Raw genomic sequence first — 22323 nt, 5'->3', positions numbered from 1 at the left:
AATTTACTGAAAAGTGGCTTTATTCAGTTTTTCTTACAATACCATGCTGTAGAAACCCACTGTACACACAACAGTAACTCAGAAATAATAAATATTATTTAAAATCATATTTAATAGTTTTACAGCACCATTATCTAGTGGATAAGGTTGATAAAGCCCACAGATGGCCAATGACATATTTTACAGTAAGTGTGTCTGAAGCATCTCAGTCGATGCTTGAAGTTTGTTCATCAAACAGTGACGTTGAATGTTAAACATTTAGGAACTAAACGTAAACGTAAGAATAAAATGGCAAATAAAATCAATTTGCAGTAAAACATCCAAAATATTTGTTTCATTTCATGATGCCTCAAACAAGCCTCTAGTTTTTTGTTTTTGCTGTGGTCGAGGTCAGATTTTGAGGTACTGTAATCATGAAGCATAAAGTTGTACTCCATTACACTTTTACAGGGTGCTGTACAAGAAGACTGCTAACACAAGGACTGAATTCTTATTTTTCACATCAGCTAGTTTCACGGTGTGATGTTTTTAGTCTTTTGTTGTATCTACACATGTTGGTACTTCAAGTCTCTTGAGTCACACAGATGGAATCTTGAACGTTCCGCTCCGATGCTCAATGTTCATTCGGCTCTGAAAACGCTATTTTTGACGTCCTCTGACACTTCTTCAGTTCCGTTTCTCCTCCAGAAGCATTCCTGAAAGGGAATTTCTCGTGTTGTTTCTCGCGTTAATGGTTCTTGGGGTTGGAGGACTTCCCGTGAACCGCGGCTCCTTGGCACGCTGACGTGTCACAGATTCCGGGTGATCCCTGGTGTCCTGGTCTGCCGGGTCTTCCTGCTTCTCCTGCCTCTCCTGGATCTCCAGGTGCTCCGTCGCGGCCGTCTTTGACGATGCCATTCACGCCTGGCAGACCTGACGGCCACAGAGAGGAACGATTAGAATGATGAATCACTTGGAACAATCCTGGGATCGATGCCCAGCAATACTGAATTTGAGGAAAGAAGAGTACTACCGCCTCTGACCCATCTAACATACTATTTACATGCTAATCATTTAGAAAAAGTGCATTTTTTGGGTTAATATTTGAATTTTTTTTAACACACAGCCCTGCTGTGCAGCCAATGTTTTTTTTTTCTTAATAAGCTACTTCACATTGACAAGCTGCATTGATAATGTATTTGACATGCTTAATGTACTGCTGAAAAGACTGTACATACCTGGATCACCCTGGTCTCCAGCGGGCCCTTCGATGGCTTTACCTACAGCCCCCTTATCACCTGGCTCCCCAACATCCCCTGCAGAATGAACATGCATGGAAATTTATTCTGGAATGCGATATATGAATTCATTTTAGGATATAACATTGATATTTGCTATTATGTGTATGAATGCAGTAACATTTTCACAGCTGTGAAAACAGTCGCTTTCAAAACGTCACACAGTGAGCACAACAGCAGTCCATGTGGGCTAAAGTGTGGCTCATTTTCCATTGCTTTGACACAAAATACACTTGGAGACTAAATCTTTCACACAACATGATTTCTCACTCCAACACAAACATCACCAAATTCACATGTACCTACAGGACAAGTTCCATGTTAATGTACACTTTTTAAAACAGTTTTTTTCAAAACCGAACAAGGTACACTGATACTACAGTGTAATAAACATTCCAAATCTAAAAATAAAAATACTATCAAAATAATTAGATGTAGCTGAGTATCTGTTAGTGTTTGGTTTCATTACTGCCTACACAAATGATTTTATTCTTGTTCAGTAAAGAAATTTTACAGAAGAGAACACCGTGTAACGCTAATTGATATTAGCATTTTAGCTTGTTTTGTGAGTGACAAAGAATGATTTGAGACATGTATGAAGAGTTTTGGTACTGTTAGTGCATTATGGATGTGAAATTTTGAAAAAGTGACTTGAGAAATGTTTCACTGACATTATATTCTATAGCTACATAAAGCCTGTCCTGAGGAAATCTGGCTAACACTTTATAATAAGGGTTCTGTTTAATTAACATTAGTTAACCTGAACTAGCAATAAAAAGCATTTATTACTTGCACAATAGTAATTTCAACATTTACTAAAATTTACAAAAGTTATCTCATTATTATTCAGTGGACCTGGGCCTAACAAAGAACAGTTGTATTTAACTAACATAAACATAAAAAGATGAATACTCTTAACAAATGCACTTCATTACCTAATTAAAATGCACCCTAAATGGTAGCTTTGTGCACATTTATCCCTTTAACCATTTGTTAAAAAAACATGATCAGTCTCTCACCTCGAGGACCAGGATCACCAAGGTCTCCTGGCAGTCCTCTATAACCTGGTGGGCCAAGGGCTCCAGGGTGACCGATGGATCCAACTTCTCCTTGCTTTCCCGGAGGCCCAGGTGGTCCTGGGCGTCCCACGGCACCCGGAGCCAGAGGTCTTCTCAGGTTAGCGGCGAGCTGAGCTATCTGATCTAAGATGAACGCAAGCAAAGCGCTACAGTCTGCATCCTGAAGCTTTTCACAAATGCAGTTTATGGGTGAACAAAGGTCTTACCATCAATCATTGAGCCACACAGTTCTCTGATGTGCTGCTCACTAGCCAATTTGCCCTACAACAGAATCACAACAGTACTCATGAGACATATGGTGTGTTTAAAACACAGTGTCAAAATATATTGTCAGGCAGTTGCTTACAGGAACACCAGTCTTTCCAGAGACCCCTGGAAAACCTTGCTCTCCTTGGAATCCCATCGGTCCTGGTTTTCCAGGTGCTCCTCTGGCTCCGGTCTCTCCCTGTGGTCCTACAACTCCTTTGGCTCCCAGCTCACCACGCTTACCAGGCTATAACACGGAGAAAACGACACGGAGGAAATGATTGCCTTCAAGTAGCAGCATAAAAGATTTCGCATTTGGTCAGTGTTTCAGTCACTCCAGCTCTACTCGAGATAAGAGCTATGACGTGTTCAGCTAACTGCTATGTACAGTTGAGGTCATAAGTCTGCATACACCCTTTGTAGACTCTGCAAGATGTTTTTCATTTTGTCCCATCTCTTTTAAGATCTTATGCAACACTGTTCTTCAGAAGATATTTACATATTCTTCACAGGAGGAAATACTAACAATTTACAAGAGTCATGCTGGGAGGAACGGTGGCTCAGTAGGTCGTGCTGCCGCCTCAGAGAATGAAGGGTTGAATCCCAGAGGACAATTTCTGTGTGGTGTTTGCGTTGATTTTCTCAGGGTGCTGTTTTCCACCACAGTCCAGAGACATGGAAAACTGGTACTAGTAAATGTGCAGTCGTCATAAATATTAGATTAGACAGGTACTTGTAATTTGTTGTGCTCCATTTAATGTCAACATGTAAATACTCCAGCGGTAGTGTAAACTGGTTCATTGCAACATGCCAGAAATTTTTCCTTAACCCTCCTCCTCCCCAGTGCCACTTGTCTGGATTTGCTTCGAGGGCATTTTCGTATGTGCATTTGTGCAACTGCAGCAGTACTTTCACATGCTCGCTGCAGTCTTAGCAGTAGCAAGCAGAACAAATGGTCTTCTGGTTGAAATAGCGGCATGAACACCTGCATAATCAGTAGCTCCAGACAGTCTGTTTGAATAATCCCCTGAAATTCCAACCCCACATTTTACGAGGTGGCTAATTTTTTAGTTCCCAAGTTCCCCAATTCGTATAAATTTGTACAAATGACCTAGCTCTAATCCCGCCCCTAAACCTACCTGTCACTAGGTCAGAATTAGCCACCTTGTAAAATAAGTACAAACTGGTCACGAGATAGCGCCAGAAATTCAAATTTTAACCTTGTGTGATGTTTAAACAGTGAACGAAGAGTCAGACAACTTTTAGTGATCAAACAAAAGGGACTGAACGAAGTATAATCAAAGATGTAGGCACTTCGCTTCAAAGGGATGGTGACGAGGGGGAAGCTGAGCTAAGAGGTGAAGGTGAACAGAATGCAATTTATGTGGGTCTTCAAACTATTAAGCAGGCAAATAAGTGATTTAAGAAAAGAAATTAAGAGTGACGTGAGATCATTTAAGGAAGAATGTCCATTACCATGCTAAAGGTTTATTCATGACTGAAACTGAAACTATGTAGTTACTATTTTCTAAAAGCAGTAAAACAATTGACACTGCGATGACCCACACCTGCAAGACTTAACAGAACACCTGACCTGTTATCGGATAGCAGCGCTAATTCAATTTCACACTCGACCGACTCGTTTGACATCAAGGCGGCCGCCTGAACTGCACCACATTAGCAGAATTAAAATGGGAACTTCTAGCCTAATCAAAGGGTTTACATCTTTGGCCCCTTAAGGTCCACTTTCCTGCAAAATGTCACTCCCTCTTAGGGATGAACAATGTACCAAATTAAATTCATTATTATGATGTGTCTTAGTGTGGTTGTCAGTGATTGCCAGGTGGCAATTTATTTAAATGGATGCTTTACCAGTTTTAAGCACAAAATGAAGCTCCAAACGTAGGTTCGGGAGGAGCCTAAACATTCAGTCCTGTCAATCATCATTACGAGCCTATATAAGCAACACTCCTTACACCAGGGGTGTCAAACTCAGTTCCTGAAGGGCTGCAGCCCTGCAGAGTTTTGTTCCAACCTTGCTCCAACACACATACTACACAGTTTTCAATTAAGCCTGAAGGACTTGATTAGTTGGATCAGGTGTGTTTAATTAGGGTTGCATCTGAACTCTGCAGGGCTGCGGTTCTTCCGTCATCCCTCCACCTCCCCATCTCCTCCTCTATTTCTTTTATTCTGCCTATAGGTAGTACCGCAATGGGGGGTTTGAACTCTGAGCTCAAGCCGAGTGTCGGGTTCGAGCCTCCATTGAGGACAACAAGGCAAATTCGTTTACCACTGGATGGGCAGGCGAACACTTGAACTGTTTACACACCTTTACGCAGTTCATGAGACTGAAAACTGTGAATCGAACTGTTCTGACACACTGATATCATGGGCTGCTTGAACACACAGCTGAGCTTCACTCTGAAACTGTTGGCAACCCATCAGAATAAAAGCTTGATTGATAGTTTACCCATTGAAAGTTAAGAAATTAAGATAGAAATATCAGTATTGTCATTTTACAGTATTATTACGATATATTTGTCATTTGTTTAATATCATGACAATGATAACAATTACACTTTTAATGATATAGTCAAATTGAACAAAAAACAATAGGTATGTGGCCTACAAAAAGTGTAAAAAGATTTTTTTTTTTTTTGTTTTTTTTAAATCGCTATTTAAATCATCTGGTGAAAATGACAATATCAAAATATATTGCAGAAAAGCAAAATATTACAATGTCAGTTTTTTTTTTTTCCCCCCATCTTGCACAACCCTATCACGACTGTAATCAAACACGTCGGGACAAGCTAATCGAGGTCTCCAGGATCTGGACAGAGGATGTCGTTTAACTACAGCACACTGCTTCCTCTCGTTTATATCGCGCCTGCACTTTGTAGGTTATAATGAGTGTCAGTGAACTTGTGCTCAACTGTTGCGCGCTTTATTGATCGAGTCGTTTCCGTGCCATGTTAATCCCTCTGACTGGACTCTGATTCTGTTCATGCGCTCAACAGACATTTCTGTCATTCTGTGATCATGTTGTAAATGTGAAACTTCACAGTGTAAACACTAATAGGCAAATATGGCACCTTTGAAAATACTATCAGTGGGTTCTGAATTGGGTTAAAAATAGCCTTGGCTACTGAGGGGTGGATTTAGTGATTTGGGGGCCCAACACACCAACTACAGTATGCTTTCATTTACTTTTGTAACCCTTATTTGCTGCCTCATAGGTTAGAATGTATTTAACCCTACACATGAGCTATGGGACAGTGCAAATTCAGTCATTAAAGGGGTCATGAACTGAGAAACCAAAATTCCCTTGATCTTCTGACATACCAGAGGTCACTGTACTATAAAAACGTCCTGTAAGTGATACAATTCGATGCTGGATTTTTTATAAAGATCAACACTAAAAGACTATATTGGATCCACCAGTGATGTCGCAACAAAAGTGTGGGTAACTGTTTTCATTACGTGCTCACTATTGCTTTGTCTCTTCTTGCAGATCGTTATGTATGAAGTTACTTATGCATTTAAAACCTAAATCACAGTGGCATCCATCTATGAGGAATGAATAAACAGCGTTAGCCAATCATAGCAGTGGCGTTTACTTCCGAGTTTACAATCCGCCACGCCTACTCAAACAGAGCGAAATAGCCTGTCTAAACTTCTAAATTATGATGTTTTTGTTGAGAAATTCTTGATAACATTATAAGTGGACCTCAGAGAACTACAAAATAAAAAAAGGCAGTTCATGACCCCTTTAATAATCAGTCAACCTGATGATGTTTTAACAGTAATTACTTTCTAAAATAAAATATGTGTTCTTTGATTTAGACTGTTAAATGCTGTAACATGAAAACAATGTTAATAATTGTACTGTCAATTAAATGTATCAAAGTATATAATTTTGGGAATCATCATACAGTCCACTGGTTTTGAAGTAAAAGCAGACCTCTAAATTCTTCATTCGACAAAATATGCAACTGGTTAGAATAGTACAAAAACAGGAAAATGTGTTCAAATGAAATGAGATCTCACCTCTCCTTTCTGTCCGACGGGACCATAAGGACCCTGAAATAAGAGGAAACAGAGTCTGTGTCAGGGATCAGAAGACTAATCAGCTGCATGTGGCAAATAAACAACGTTACGTACGGGCTCCCCGTTCTCCCCCGGTAAACCGTCACTTCCAGCAACTCCCTAAAACACAGAAGCACACGTCAGCTTACCAAAACATACATATATAATTGATCATCACTGTAAAAAAAAAAAAGAGGATTATTTTATAATAAATGGCTGTAGTCAGAAATGTACTGTGAAATCAATGCATACTGGGTTGATTTATTCTTAAAAAATGACTGAATGAACAGCACAACGATGCTAACATCACAGTGATTTACTGCTCCTGTTTTACTGTGAATTCACATTATAAAGCTGTGTTTACCCGTCCCACTGTGAGAAATTTAGTGGGTGACAAGCTAGATTATGAAATAATTGCCAGACTTTAGGTTAGTCAAACTATTCTTAGCATGAAGATGACCATTTTATTTTAGCATTATTTAAGCATGAAGATTACGATTTCTGAACGTGCAGTTTGATACAAGTGAAGTGCCACTGTGGATTATTAACCTGGGATATACTGTAATTTCACACAAACATTTTTAACAGTGCAGATATGGCTCTTACCATGTCTCCTTTAGGCCCTCCAGCTCCAACTGGACCCTGAGAGAGAGAGAGAGAATGTGTGTCTGAATGAAGGAGGCCTGAGAACACAGAAGGCCTTTGTTCTGTGGCAGGAGCTCTGGACAGACAGGTCACCAGGACCTCTAGATGTCGACTAAAATATGAGCTGTGTTCTTTACCGTGTCTGTGATTAAACTACGTAATATATGTATATAATATATAGTTCATGAAGAACGTTGATGTTTAAAACAGAAAAGACATTTTGAGAGACATTTGAAAATACACAGGATGAACACTCCTAATATCAGACAGACAGATGTTTTCGTAAGCGTCACCCACCCGCTCGCCAAAGCCGCCTCTGATTCCAGTAGGACCAGGCAGACCTGGATCACCTATAGCTCCTTTAACACCCTGTACAAAAACACGAAATAATCCCGTTAATAAACCAAGGAATCGGATGTCAGAGATTCGATTGCTGCTGATGTTTGCTAGATAATAAATGACATTCACCGTCACCAAACCCTATCCTATGGCTTCAGAAGACGTGGAATATGAAGCATGTTTCACACATTTCAGTTATTAGAGACATTTTTCCATTGTGGCACTTGACATGATCCCATAATGCAGCTCACCTGGAATCCTTTAACACCTTGTGGTCCGGGGTTTCCAGATAGTCCGACGCCACCCTATTAAACAAGCACATCCTGTCAGTTTGACAATGAACAGCCACAAATCCTGTCAGCACATGACATGATCATCTCTCGGGATTTAGCTGTTTGACCTTCCTTTCAGATGAGCGTGTCATGGCATCACCACCACAGTCTTACTCCAAGGACTTCATTCAGAAAAGGATAGATGGGGATTTTCACTTGTGGTTTTGTGATGTCAGAAGCACACAGCTGACCTCTAGCACTTCACATAAAATTCTGTTTTAACCAGCATCTGATGTCGGCTTTGTTTTTACTTACAGCCACACCTCTGGGTCCGGCCTCTCCTCTCTCTCCTGGGATGCCAATCTCACCCTGTGGGAGGAGACACGTTTAGTAAGCAGCCATTGCACACCAGTAGCCTCATCCTACTAAATGACCTGTATATAGTCACAGAAGTTGTCAGTGCAGTAACACTGGCTGAGAATGTGAATGTGATTTTACAGCATGCATTACTACACTACAGCTGTCAGAAAGGGTTCATATCAGGTCATAGGTCAGATACATACAGGTATACCTGGCTCTCCAGAGGGTCCTGCTTCTCCCATCTCTCCTGAATTGCCCTAAACGGAGAAGGATTCTTGCATTATACACCACATCAGGGTACAGTGGATCTCAGATGGTCTTACAGTCTGATTCATGTAGAGTCAGAACAAAAGATGGGAGAGCTGTCCACCTCCAGATCACGCATTTCCCAGGCACCCTGCTAACAGAAGCCTCTCTCCAGAGCTGCTGATCATTTCTTAAACTGCCGTTGCCTCACTGAGGCCGGAGGAAGTTTAGCGAGGGCACTGAAGCATACATTTATATTCCCCTTTCATCTTTGCGGTTTCGCCACAAACTTCCTCAGTGCACCTTGGTTTTTAACATTCATTTAGAAACTAACCAAGCTTGAACGACATAAGGGCAGGTGCCTTGAGTGTGACTGTAGTGATTAGTAATATTCCCATTTCCAAATACTTATTTCGTCAATTCTTCTGCCCTGGTTTCCCAGCTAGAACACAGGGAGCAGAAACACAGATGTACTAATAAGAAGCACCGCAGGTCTTTTAGAGCTCCTGCTGTCAGCACACTGAAGACCGGCCAAGTACTGAAGAGAACATAACTCAATGAAATATGCCACTCTCATGAATAAAGTTAAGCACTCAGATGACATAAAAGTATTGTCCAGGAGTTATCTGAACTGAATTACATGAATTTAAGCTTAAATTCACAAATAGTGGATGGCAGTGGATGCTCTGCCTTCAAAATCATGGTTTAACTGTAAAGAAAATATTTTGCTGAACACTTAACACAGACAGACAGTCTGATATAATTTACATCTATCTTGGTATAATGACAAACAGTATATGCTGTTGCAGTAGTGCAGTGAGCATCCCGACCTTATCCCAATGATAACCTCCCAATGTGGTCTTCGCAGTAAACAGTAAGCTTCGCTCGTTTCATTTCTTCAAATAAAGTTCAGACAGCAGCGTTTTACACTGCAAAATCAATTCAAGTATGTTTAGATATTATCACTTGACAAAGAAGTAATAATATCTAAACATCCTAACATATGGTTACATTTATGCTTAAATAAAAAAAAAAATCTACAATCGTCCTGATCTACATCTCTCAGTGTAAATATTTTTATTTTAAATTCTACTGTGTTCCAATTTGATGGTCCAATTTTTGGACTAAAAAAAAGTGAGATGCGGAGTGGTGGAATGAACAAATAAATAACTTCTTTTAACTTGAGCAATATGTGTTTAGAACAAAACAAAACGCTGCAAAAGATGTGATCGTAAAGGTCACACATGGAGGGACGATGTAAAAATTCATTGTGTGTGAAGGGCAAGTAAGTTTATACAATCTCGCTGAGGAACTCTAATCTCAAAAAATGACACGTTTCCTCTTTGGCTGATATAGCAAAAAAATAATAATAAAATTATAATGACAAATGTGATGACATTTTGTATGTCTTATCTGACTATATTTCAACTGAATATATTTCAGGTATTAATGGCTCTCAAATAAGTGGCAAATAGATTGATATACTTACAACTCCTCCTTTGGCCCCTTTTGCACCAGCTTTTCCTGGCAAGCCCTGAATTACACACAAATAGATTTAGACTTCTTGTGAGTTGCGCAAAGATACAAAGCCCAGCAAACAAAGCTACTGAAAAGTGATGAAGCACTCAAAAGTTATTATTAAACAGAACAACCAAATGATCTCATGGGTGAATGAAAACGTTCCAGATTAAAAAAACAAGCAGAGACGAATGGAAAAAGATCACATAATCACAGCATTTCTTGTCTCAATTTTAATTTGTGTGCTGTGTGCATTTTTACAACAGTGTAATGAACGGTGATACGTACAGGCAGACCATTAGGTCCTTTCTCACCAGGTACTCCAGGTCTACCAGCATCTCCCTGTCAACACAAGCAAACACCATCAGCATCACAAGAAACGACGCCAAGACGCGTCTCGGCAGAAACGAGCTGCTCGTTACCTTTTCGCCGTCTAGTCCTTGAGTTCCATCCTTCCCGTCCCTGCCCGGGATGCCCTGCGGTTCCACACACAGCATTATAATGGGGAAATCTAACACTCATCAAAAGAGTCAGGAAATAATACAGTTCCTTACAGGTTCGCCTTTAGGTCCCGCACCTCCAGGTAGTCCCTTGGGGCCTATTTTCCCCTATGAAGAGGATGACATTGACACATTGTCACAGTATCACAATCACAAGAAATGAAGGTCTACACTGAAATAAGTATGAAGGGCCTCCAGCAAGTCATTCGCTTACTATCTCTCCTTTGGGCCCCTTGAAACCTTGCGGTCCTTTATCGCCAGCATCACCCTATCAGAAGAGCAACATCAAACGTTTTACGATTTCATTATTTATTAACAGAAGCACACACACTAAAGAAAAAAAAAAAAGAAATGCGCAAAGGAGTGATGAAACACTCACGGTCTTTCCAATGACGCCAGCAATTCCGGGTTTTCCTCTGAATCCAGGCAATCCCTACACAGAGAAGTAGATGGAAACGATGAAGGACACGGCTGTTTGGACGCGGCATACGCTCGTATCGGTTTTGGTAAAATGTTACTGAGGTCTTACTCTGTCTCCTACTGCTCCCACCGGACCCTGCAGTCCTCTCAGCCCTCGAGAGCCCTTAAACACACCAATACACACAAAAGAGTGAATGGAAAAGGTACTAAAATCTGGACATGATATTTGTGTTTCCCACAACATACAGTGTGGTATATTTTTGGAGCAGAATGTGTCACTTTGCTTATTTTGATCAACTCTACTTGATTCTACTCTATTCTATCCTGTTCAGCTCTTCTATTTAACCCTGTGCTCTTTTATCATAGCGCTCCATTTTATAAAAGAAATAAAGGAGACGTTGATTTGACCAAAGCAGCAGGTGTACTGTAAACAGTGCTGACGGATCCTCAGACTGGGCCCGTAACCACCATATCACCCAATAATTAGATGCCGCCACATTTTAATTTCATATTGTTGATGCTGCTCCGCTGTACTCCATTACTCTCATTGCTGTTAGGATGATAAACAGTTTAAAAAGTTACATTTTTGATGCTTGTAGAGCCAAAACAACTGACATGCCGATCAAATTTGAGAAGACGGGCTTTACCGTTCACAGATCCTTCAAGTTTAACAGTGGTCGAGCGCAAGGTAAGATTTAAGTAACCACTGTTTTATGACAGAATTGTTACAGGCAGTTGATGACATGAAATATTGTGTTCTTCTACTAGTACTTGTTATTGTTTTTTTTTTTCTCTTTAACTACAAAAGAATAAATGACATATTTTCGAGAGCAACCCTCTCCGCACCCCCAGCCAAAACATCAGTTTAAGACACGGTTGCAGTCTTGCTAAGCGCTGCCGCAGGTGTAGCTGAGATGGGCTGTGAATCAGTCGCACCTGTAAACCCACTGTCCCTGGGATTCCCGGCGGCCCCGGCGGGCCCTGATCGCCCTGATGGGAAGAGACAGCCACAGAAACACATTACCAACATGCTGCTCTCTGCTTTAGGTTAATTCTTCAACTTTACAATAGTGCTTCAGTCTGTTACGTAACAGTCTCACCTTCTCGCCGTCTTTCCCCACCTCTCCTTTACTGCCTTTATGACCTGTATGACCCTACATGAAAGCACAGAAGCAGATTATAGTTTGTGATATCCTTTGCAACAAAAAAAAAAAAAAAGATATTTTGTCTAGAGATGCACTGATCCTCTGGCCAGGGACCGGAATTAACCGATTTATCAGCCTGTTTTGGTGTCACCCTGGCGCCAGAGTGAGTATATGGGAGAGACTCGTGCAGAAAGTTACAGATGCATACTGCGCTAGACAAAAAAGATATTTATAATATGATTTAGGTACGCAACATTGCACGACACTTCAACAAGGTTGCAATGTGACGTTGATTTCATACAATAGTAGCTCAATAAACAAGAAGTAAAACAAAGTGACTTACATTTTAGACACAATATTGACTATTTTTGCTCAATTTCATTGCCACAGCAGAACTGTTGTGTGTCTCTGAGCAAAACAGCAACGTTTCCTTACTGAACGAATCCACGTTTTTGAAGGAATCGAGCGAGTCAATGATTCAGTAACCCATTCGTAACAACAGCCTATCGCCCCGTTTCTGAATGAATCAGCCGTTTGTACAAATCGGTCGAATGAATGTCTACGTGACTCACTCATTAAAGCAGTCATTTGCCGCCACCTACTGGTAGTCAGTGTTGGGAAGGTTACTTTGGAAATGTAACAGGTTACAGATTACAAGTTACTCAATTTAAAATGTAATAAGTACTTTTGATTACTTTTTGATAACTTTTCTACATTTCTAAAATTGTCAACTGTTAATCATTTTGAAGCATTTAAAGCAGGCAGAGTGAACCTTACAGTAGCACTCAACACTGATTACTGTCAGACTTTAAAATCCTTCATCACTTCAATTAAGAATAAGTAAAGGTAAATACTGCACTAACAACTGGCTGGATGTACATTATCCCATTTATTACACAGCTCAATCAAGCTTTCCACAGAGCTGTGTAATAATTTAATTTAAAGCACAGACACCCCAAATTCAGACCTAACACCTCTTATTTACTTGTGTTTACATCATTTTAGATCATTCTGAGGTTAAATTCAGATTTGAAATCATAAGTAATAGTTTAATAGCTATGATACTGGTTTTGAAATCAAATGTTTGCATAGTTATGACAGGAAACACTGGCATCTAACAATGCCTTGGAAAAAAAACTATTAATCTTAAAAACTAAAGTATATGCATAAACCCAAATAGGAAAGAAAACAGATATCAAATAAGCATGTGTCCTATTTTGTGTCCTAAACTCCTGAAACATTTGTGTGTCATTTTAGAGCAGTCAATGCAGTTTATAAAAGAAGTCTGTATGTGGATGTGTGAAAATATTCAGATGTAACCCCCTTTGTAATCATTAACATTTTTCAAAGGTAACTGTAATTTAATTATATATTTTTTCTCAGTAACTGTAACTAATTACAATTACATTTATTTTGTAATTAAATGATGCAATTCTGTTACATGTAACTAGCTCCTCCCCAACACTGCTGCTGGTTTGGTTTCATATTAAAAAGTATCATTGCATTTTTCCCAACATTTCTTATTTGTATGTTTGAAAAATATTTGAAACATGAAACTTGCAGTGTGAATGCATTTATGGCACAGTCCAGGTAAACACATCTAATGCCACGTCTGCAGATTCAGTTTCTTCTGTAGTGGAAAGATGGAGTTTGTTGATACTGATTTCATACTGATAATTGACCCAGTGTAAGAATTTGATGTGAAAGATGACACATTTAATGAGGTTAGGGGGAAAATGCCCATTTACAATCATAGTGGGAAATGACATCTGTTTTATATACAGCAACTCCTTTTCAGTCAGTTGTTATTTCTACCTCCTCCTTCCAGTCACGGAGCATTGAATGGAAGGATTCTTATTATGCAAAGATTTTTTTGCATTTAAAAAATGTTCTGTCAGATTACTTATATTAGCATACATTTTAGGTTGGGGGTATGGTTCTGTTCTGGGCAAACACTCCCTGTCCATTCATGCAGCCTAGCATGGACAGGAGCAAGGAGAGCATAAATAACCCCACAGAGAACAGAACAAACATTAATGATTAATGTAGCAGATATCATTAATGTTTTAAGTGATTATTTCTTGTAACAACATAATTCAGTGGCCTGACTCCACGAGAAAAATCCAATGCCAAGTCCTGACTGGATCAGAGGAGGAGTTGGGCATGGAGGTGGGTGATTAGCACCTGAAAGGGCCGTATAAAGGGCGTTATGATTGGCGTCGTATTCCTAGAGGTAGACGTGAATGAGCTGACTAACGTGACCTGCCAGAACTAACGCTACGCTCCATTACAGATTTTTTTTTTTTTTTAGGCTGTCAATTATAGTTCTTAGAAAGAAAATCGGAATCGGCCGAGAAAATTGCCATCAGTGCATCTCTAGTTTTATCAGGTCACTGCAGATGTCAAGTCACATTTATTTCTATAGCACTTCACACCGTACAGATTGTGTCTAATGCGCTTCAAAAAGATCAACAGGAAATAGCAGAGTCAATTATGGAAACTCAAGAATGGACAGTTCAGATTCTGCTCAAATCAGTTCAGTGTTGGTTCATTTTAGATCAACGACAGCGTGAAGTTCATTCATTTGAAGCGTAATAAGCAGCTCTACAAACGCTTGAGTTCGGTCCAATCGGGCAGCAGTGTCATTGTGATCGAGTACCTTGAATCCAGGCATTCCCGGCGGTCCAGGAGGACCCGGAGGACAGATGGCCGGACACTGCAAACAAGACAATGATGCAATCAATCTGCATGCAAAGAAAAACAAGACCGCTGAAGATTGATCCTCCCTAATAAGGCAAACTTAACTAGCAATGATGGAAGGTTGAGATGAACGTTAGATTTATGTTTGTTCATCTTCATGTTCATAAAGATCTGTGCTGAAAATGCAATTACACTTACAACAGATCTCTCTACACATTGCAAGCACCGTAGATGTAAATGCTGATGGCGTCTATGCTGTTTACATGCAGTACACAGAAATAAAAGTGATTTTATTACTTAAAGTATCTGATCGAAAATCAAGATTTCCCTTTAAACCTGTTTTGCTCAGTTCGTCTAAAAGCAAATACCACTCCCCATAAAATAATTGAAAAGAAATCATTTTGGTATTTTTGCTTGACACCAGAGTGATGATGTGCACAACACAAACCGGCTAGAATCAAGATTTCTCAAAGAAAGTAAACTAAATTAAACATCGACTAACCATTTTTTAAATCTTAATTTATCTTCAAAATAAGATTAAAAATGAAAAGATCGACTTTAATATAATATCTTAATTATCTTTTGTTAAAGTTAAAAAGCCTACATATATCTTCACCTACATTCAGTGACATTTCTAAAAAACATATGTCAAATGTGGTACAGTGCAAAAAAAACGCAGCTTTATCCGATCCATCATATCTCCAGTCTACAAAATGAAAATGTTTCGCTTCTGAACTTCTGAAACATTTTGAAATGAAGTATTATTTTTGAGATTTGAAAAATGTAAGACTTGATAGTGTTTAATGTTCAGCTACGATGGGATTTAACGCATACATCATTGGGTTAGCGCTGCGCTTTTGATTAGGCTGAGGATGGATGAAAAGAAATTGTATTCGACCAGAAGATGGCAGTAGAGGATCACTCATTGGCTGCAGCTGCCATTTCAACTCCCTAGTTTTCAGTAGTCTTGCTTTTCTATTTATTACAAAATTACTAGTATAACAATTTTTAGTACTTTTACCACACAAGTATATTGTATAGCAAGTGCAGAAAGTCATTAAAATAAATAAATACGCCCAGACACAAACAGCCTATAAGGGCGAATTATTTAAATACCTATATATAGTTCACCACAAATTAAATAAGTGAAATATTAATGGTATAAGAATTAAATAATGCATTTAATATGAATCAATATCAATGTGAAATAGTTAATATTTAATTTAATAACTACATCTTTTAAGTTTTATCTTGAACTGTAAAAGCTATTAAATAGCTCCACCAACACAAACTTGTTACTGCTGTAGTTTTGTTTCTCTGAATTTACTCTGAATCATTTAACGCACAGCTCAGTTTTTGACATCGGTTTGTCAGATGTTTGGTTCGGTTATTATTGTCAATCACAGCAATGACATTTTTTACACCTGCGTTTGTCATTCTTGAAACAGTATAACATGAATGTTTGGTCCTCTTAGACAAACAAAACTTTTCTTCAAATTGTGAATGGATTATGTCGAGAGTACAGCTGACCGGAAATGACTGAGCTGGTTTGTCTAAAACAAGGAAGTAAGCGTGCAAATGGTCAGTTTATGTTTTTTTTTGTTTTTTTTTTAGTTTGTACAAAGTTTTTTGGTTTTTTTTTCAATGTAGTACGTTACAATAGTTTTCATTCAAAAGTGGCAACGCGTCATAACGTACCAGCAGATCTCCACTGCCTTCAGGAAGGGTTCCTGGGAGTCCCTAAAAAGAAGAAGTAAACATGAAATTGAATTGTTTGAATAAAATCAAAGTGTTTTTGCACTTAGTGTTGCAGGTACTTACAGGAGGTCCATCTGGGCCTGGAAGACCAGGAAGTCCTGGAAGACCCTCGGGTCCCTACAACCATCACACAAACCTGAGTCACTCATCACAGCACTCGTCCACAGACAAACCTGCTATCACCATTATCTTACAGAACGTTTGTACTTCCTGCCAATTCAACCTGCTAAAAACACATCTACGTGTTTATTTATTCTCCATGGACTGAAGAGTGATGCGCTTCAAATATTACTGACTTCACAGTCAAAGCTCGTGTGACACAAACATTATGTGCATCATGTCTCATCTGCTCGTCTCTGTGCTGCTGAACTCCTCATGACCAAGATGTTGTTTTTCATTTGTGCAGTGCAGACAGTGTTCTAGCACACGACCAGCAACATAAACAAAAACCATTTGAACAGTTACTCACTGGGGGACCCTGAGGTCCTGGTCCACCTGGAAGTCCATTAGCTCCAGCAAGACCCTGAGATCAGAAAACACACACACACACACACAGTGCAAATGCTTGATACTGGCTGTACATTTTCTTTTCTTAAGTATCCTCAGATCATTCCTCCTCTAATTCCTATTTTGGATGGGTTGTACTCACCAGAGCTCCCGGTCTGCCTCTGCCCTGAGGATGACAAGAGAAGAGAACGTAAGACAAGTCGATGACGTGTTTGTCACGATACTACACTAGACAAACGTTTTGTGAATGTCTGTAATGGCGGTTGTATGTTTAAGTGACAAAAGTATGGTGTGGGCTTAAACTGGAGAACATCTTTTGGTCCTGTGCTGTTGGAAACAGGTTGAAATGTCATATGTTTACTGTGTTTACTGTGGATTGACTGATGCTAGGCACCTACAGGCGGTCCATCTGGTCCAGGAGGTCCTCGGTCACCCTACAGCAACACACACAAAATAATATTCTGAGCTCAAAATAATGTTCAAAATAAAGGTCTGAGCTGGCAGGCTGAGAAGCAGTCAGTACATCACAACTGTAACTAGCATGTTAAAGCAAGGTGTGAACGGCACACCGATCATACTCTTCCCTGCCACGCGTTCGCTCTGTACACGCATGACTGCGTGACGTCAAAATAAAAAAAACCTTTACACATCATCCTGTTCAATAGTTTACATCCCCTGGTCTCCTAAGGCATTAGTAAATGGTGTCACCTTTTGTAGTAGTTGAGTCCCTCAACTGCCCTCAGTGTGAAGAGAAGAATCTCTAAATCAAACCGTCATTGTTGGAAAGAGGTCAAGTGTGTGAAAGATGCTGGAAAACCTGAGAATGTGCAGGAGATTTTTCTGAAGATCAGCGGACAGATTAAATTCCTCAGGACAAACAAGGGACCCATGAACAACTCGCACAAAACAGGAAAACAGTCGTGGATCATCCAGGTAACCACAGACAGTTAAGATTAAAGGGTATGTACAATTTTTATAAATTCAGTTATTTTGTTGTGTGGAGTAAATGTAGACGTGCTGTGTGGCACCGCTTATTCAGGACAGTACTAAATAAAAATAACACGCAATTGTTACGATCCATCTAATGTTGTTAAATGATTCAAATTTAGCATATTCTGCAAGGAGTAAAAAACTTGAAAACCATAGTTTAGGACGCTTTTGCTGACTGTCGGAGAATCACCGATTTCTGTTTCTATTAATTGTCCGGTACAGTTTACATTCATGTTTAAACAAAATACATGACCTCCAATTTTAAAGAAATCACTTCATTCATCTAAAATATATTTCGGATGTAACTGTAATTTGATTACCACCCATTTAAGATGAAACTGTAATGAAATACTCACATTTTGCATTTTAAATGCGTAACTAATTTACATGTATTCTGTTATTCCTCAACGCTGACTACACAAAGAAAAAAAAGTAAGCAAACCTGGAGCCCGCTACTAGTTCTGTCCGGATTCTTAAGTACGCAATTGATGGACATTTTACTATCCCATGAGGCCATGGGAGGGGATTTGTGAATGGCAGTGAAGCCAGTCGCTATTCGCTCATGTCACAATGACAACATGGCGGATGTACAGTATGTCTGAACTTCATTCACACTATATGGAGCACACTTCTTTAACAGTTGCAAATTAAGTTCAAGTCTTGATCAAGTCTCCCCCTTTTTCATCTTGCTCAAAAACACAAAACAATAATTAAATAAAATAATTTGGCTTTTTACAAATTCTTCCCACCAAAACAAAACATAAACAAGCTGTAATATGAAAGTTCAATTTTCATTATGATAAAGCTAAAAGCTGTTTTTCAATCAGTTTTTAATTTAGATTAATTAAGACTTCGGCTTCTGTTTAAAATAGGCAGCATATTTTCTGTTACGTACTAACAATAAATACATTTAGATTTACGTTCATTTAGCAGATGCTTTTATCCACAAATGATCCACAGAAAAAACAATCAAACCAACAAAAGAGCAACACGTGCAAGCAAATAAATAACTAAATAAATAAATACAGCAGACAAAAGTACAGTGTCTGCAGTCAGTATGTGTTCTGCACATCAGCACTCTGATGTCACATGAAAATACTATTAAAACTAAATAAAATAGTTTCTTTTATTCCATGTAAAGAGTTATTTGCTTTTTTATTTTTTATCCAAACTGAACAAAATGGGCTTAAATGAAAATCATGGTTTATGATTAGATCATGCATAAAATATAAAAAATATAAAATATAAAAAGTACTTGAAATGAATAGTAATGGTCGTTCAACTTTTTTTCAGTTCCCCACAACAGAAACTGTCACTCAAAGTCAGCAGAGCTGACAGCAGACGTCCCTCATGACAGCTGGCAAACACATGAGCACACATGCGCTGGCCTTTAATACCGTTCACTGTAGATTTGACCACCTACCACCTTTAAATCTGCAATTTGGTTTGTTCATTACATATTATGTTCACTAGATATAGTTTGTTTATTAATTATATATTTCCTATTAAATGGAGTGGTAAACAAAACATTTGACTGTGCAACACTGCTTATGACAAACAAAATCTTTTTTTTTTTACACAAAATTGAACTGATAATACAGATAACAGCACATTCCTAAAGATCCCTCGATGAACTGCAGCTAAATAAGATTAACTGACATCTACAGTATGTCGCATTCTATCGCTGTCAAACCGTTCAGGCCATTTATTATGAATCACACTGTTATAAGACACATCACATGAGCGTCACACTCCATCCACAGCTCACTGCCATCAGCCGCGCAGAATTACAGTGATTTCTGCTGATTCCAAGAGACTAATTAACAAAAAACCTGCGGTGGGACGACTTCACATTCCAGGCTGGATTAGAGAAAACTACGGATTCGTCTGAAGTCACCTGATCCTCATTAAAACGTTTGCTAGCGGATGCACACTGTGCTCAGGCCACAATTTATGAGCACAAAATATAGTTTGAAAATCCAAACTACAAGAGTTATTAATACTTTTAAATGGTCATATGGAACACATATACTACAGCAGATGAGCTTCAGACATTTTAATCACACCTCAAAAACAGAAAAGATGGACAACTCAACTCAAACAAAACTGAGAGTCACTTACTGCTGCTCCTGGTGGTCCGTCCTTGCCAGCTGGACCGTCCGGACCGGTCAAACCCTACAGAACAGGACATGTTCATGACCAGGAGCCAATGTTGCGTTGTGCTTAAATGATTTCCCTTCTATAAATAAAAGGAAAAGAGAGTGTGCGTGCGGCATCCGTGACTTACATCCACACCAGGGAGGCCAGGCAGTCCCGGGCTTCCTGCGGCCCCAGGTTTACCTGCTTTACCTTTCGGCCCCTGCGATCAAAAGAGAATTCGAATTTCATTTCAAAAATACGATTTGTGCATCGACTTTGTGTTTACATGTTATTAACTGCATCTAACAGACCGACTTTGCTTGTAGTCTTTGGAAGGAAATATTGTAAGTAGCTGGATGGGGTTCAAACGTGACATTCGACTCATTATTTACACAAAATCTTGACTGAAAAGCACTGTCAGAAAAATCACCAGAGATATGAGGCGAGCGAACAATTCTGCGCCTTTAGCATTGGGATGCACGTTAAATGCACGAGCAAAGTAAACTAGTAAAATCAGTGCTTTAAAGTATCGGACGTGAGGGGATTTTACAAGCAGCACATCCACAGATACTCACAGGCTTTCCTGGAAGTCCGGCAGGGCCAGGTTTACCCTGCACAGATCACAATCATAGTTACGTTAGACATATCAGTGACTAGACAACAGTCCACAGTGATCGTCATGTCTTACTTTGTGTTACAAAAGGTAGTGCTGTTCTCCTTCTCCACGAAGGTCTGTTCTGAGCTGAATGATATTCAATGCGAGAAAGTGTGGAGAGCAGGAGAGTGAAGGTGGAGGGGGCTGGGGAAACTTTAGATGCTTGTGTTTGATTTGAGGCCGAATGAATGGGCCCTCTGTCACTGCACCCCTGCTGCTCGGGCTAAGCAGATTTTCGTTTACTAAGGAAACATTCGCCGCTTTCCTCGTTTACATGCGTAAATTCCTGAGAGTTTTTTCCTTCACCGTTAACAGCCCGTCTCAAACAGTCAAACACTGCTGTTCACACATGCAATATAATAAAGCTCATTTACATCAAGGTTTTAGACTATTGATACGAGATTTGTTTAATTCACAGAAAGAAAATCTTTTCAAATAAATCTTTTTGTCCCTCTGTTGTTTCTCACCTAAAATGTGCAACAAACACAAGCAGAATAAATAAACATATGAGCATATATAAAACATGGACACATTAATCTGGAACTCACATCAATGCCATCTTTCCCTGGGGGTCCCGGCGGCCCCGGCGCTCCAGGTGCACCCCGCGGCCCCGGCCTTTGCTATAAACATAAAGGACACAAAATCCAGATTGGCATAATCAAATAAAGAAATCGATGTAAATCAAACAAATGCCCTTTAGGAGTCAGCACAAAATGCCAAGTTTCTGAGTGAAATCTGAACGCAACTGGAATTAAATCTGTTCATACATGAAAATAAACTAGTCACAGTGTGATTTGCATGGAAATGTAACATATTCAGACACAAAAAGACCAACACGATGAACACAAGCGAGGTGAAACGAATGAACAAACACCGCAAAGATCTCACAAAGATGCCGTTGTGTGACGATCACATTACACTGTGAGAAACTGTTGTATAAGCTAACGTGTTTTTAACTTTTTTTTTACTAATATCAATATGAACAGATTTATTCATGTAAAATATATATCTGTGCACCAACAAAAGTCATTTTAAGGGTCAGGGGAAACACCTGCACTGTTTAACCTTACAATACACACATTACAGTCAGTCCACAAAGCGTTTAGAAACCAAGAAAATAAAAATGCATGGATGCTATTAATATACTTCCTTAGATTTAACAAACTCATTAGCTAGAGACTGATGTGCACTAACTTTGTTTCTACACCGCGCCACAGGTTGCGGTTCTCAGCCTCGATGTTACTGTAGGCGGCACATGATCGAGCAGAAGCGGCAGGTTTTTAGGCAAACTGTCCGGTCGATTAACGGGCAGAACGCGCGTCTGTCTTACCTGAGCGAGAGACGATGTTAACAGCTGGAAAAGAAAGAGTAAATGCAGCGCTGAGAACACGGCCATGGCTCCTGTGCTCCCCTCAGTCCTGTGCCCTGTGCTGGACGA

The 22323-nt window shown here is 39.4% G+C and overlaps 1 protein-coding gene across 1 annotated transcript; it reads right to left on the bottom strand.

The window, feature by feature from the left end:
• Nucleotides 1–633: 633 nt before the first annotated feature.
• On the bottom strand, nucleotides 634–22323 carry col9a3 (collagen, type IX, alpha 3). Its single transcript, XM_051104971.1, has 32 exons — nucleotides 22216–22323; nucleotides 21434–21505; nucleotides 20806–20841; nucleotides 20379–20450; nucleotides 20213–20266; nucleotides 17500–17535; nucleotides 17244–17267; nucleotides 17064–17117; nucleotides 16658–16711; nucleotides 16535–16576; nucleotides 14796–14852; nucleotides 12092–12145; nucleotides 11928–11981; nucleotides 11101–11154; nucleotides 10951–11004; nucleotides 10786–10839; nucleotides 10626–10679; nucleotides 10494–10547; nucleotides 10360–10413; nucleotides 10043–10087; nucleotides 8511–8564; nucleotides 8263–8316; nucleotides 7927–7980; nucleotides 7634–7705; nucleotides 7298–7333; nucleotides 6767–6811; nucleotides 6653–6685; nucleotides 2703–2849; nucleotides 2563–2617; nucleotides 2297–2479; nucleotides 1218–1295; nucleotides 634–912 (listed from the first exon to the last, which is right to left on the bottom strand). Exons 1-32 carry the CDS (start codon nucleotides 22279–22281, stop codon nucleotides 728–730), a joined length of 2040 nt encoding a protein of 679 aa, XP_050960928.1. The 5' UTR covers nucleotides 22282–22323; the 3' UTR covers nucleotides 634–727.

This window comes from Labeo rohita, unplaced genomic scaffold (genome assembly GCF_022985175.1).
Source record: "Labeo rohita strain BAU-BD-2019 unplaced genomic scaffold, IGBB_LRoh.1.0 scaffold_86, whole genome shotgun sequence".
Taxonomy (NCBI): Eukaryota; Metazoa; Chordata; class Actinopteri; order Cypriniformes; family Cyprinidae; genus Labeo; species Labeo rohita.
The sequence above is the reverse complement of the archived record's forward strand: the minus strand, read 5'-3'. Positions and strand labels throughout refer to the sequence as shown.

Excerpts from the sequence above, each read along its gene's own strand:
- col9a3 (XM_051104971.1), bottom strand. The coding sequence starts at position 22,281 with ATGGCCGTGTTCTCAGCGCTGCATTTACTCTTTCTTTTCCAGCTGTTA. Across the intron at positions 10,840-10,950 it reads CTGGCGTCATTGGAAAGACC|GGTGATGCTGGCGATAAAGG; the intron begins GTGAGTGTTTCA and ends CTCTTCTGATAG. Across the intron at positions 6,686-6,766 it reads CGGGGGAGAACGGGGAGCCC|GGTCCTTATGGTCCCGTCGG; the intron begins GTACGTAACGTT and ends CTCTTATTTCAG.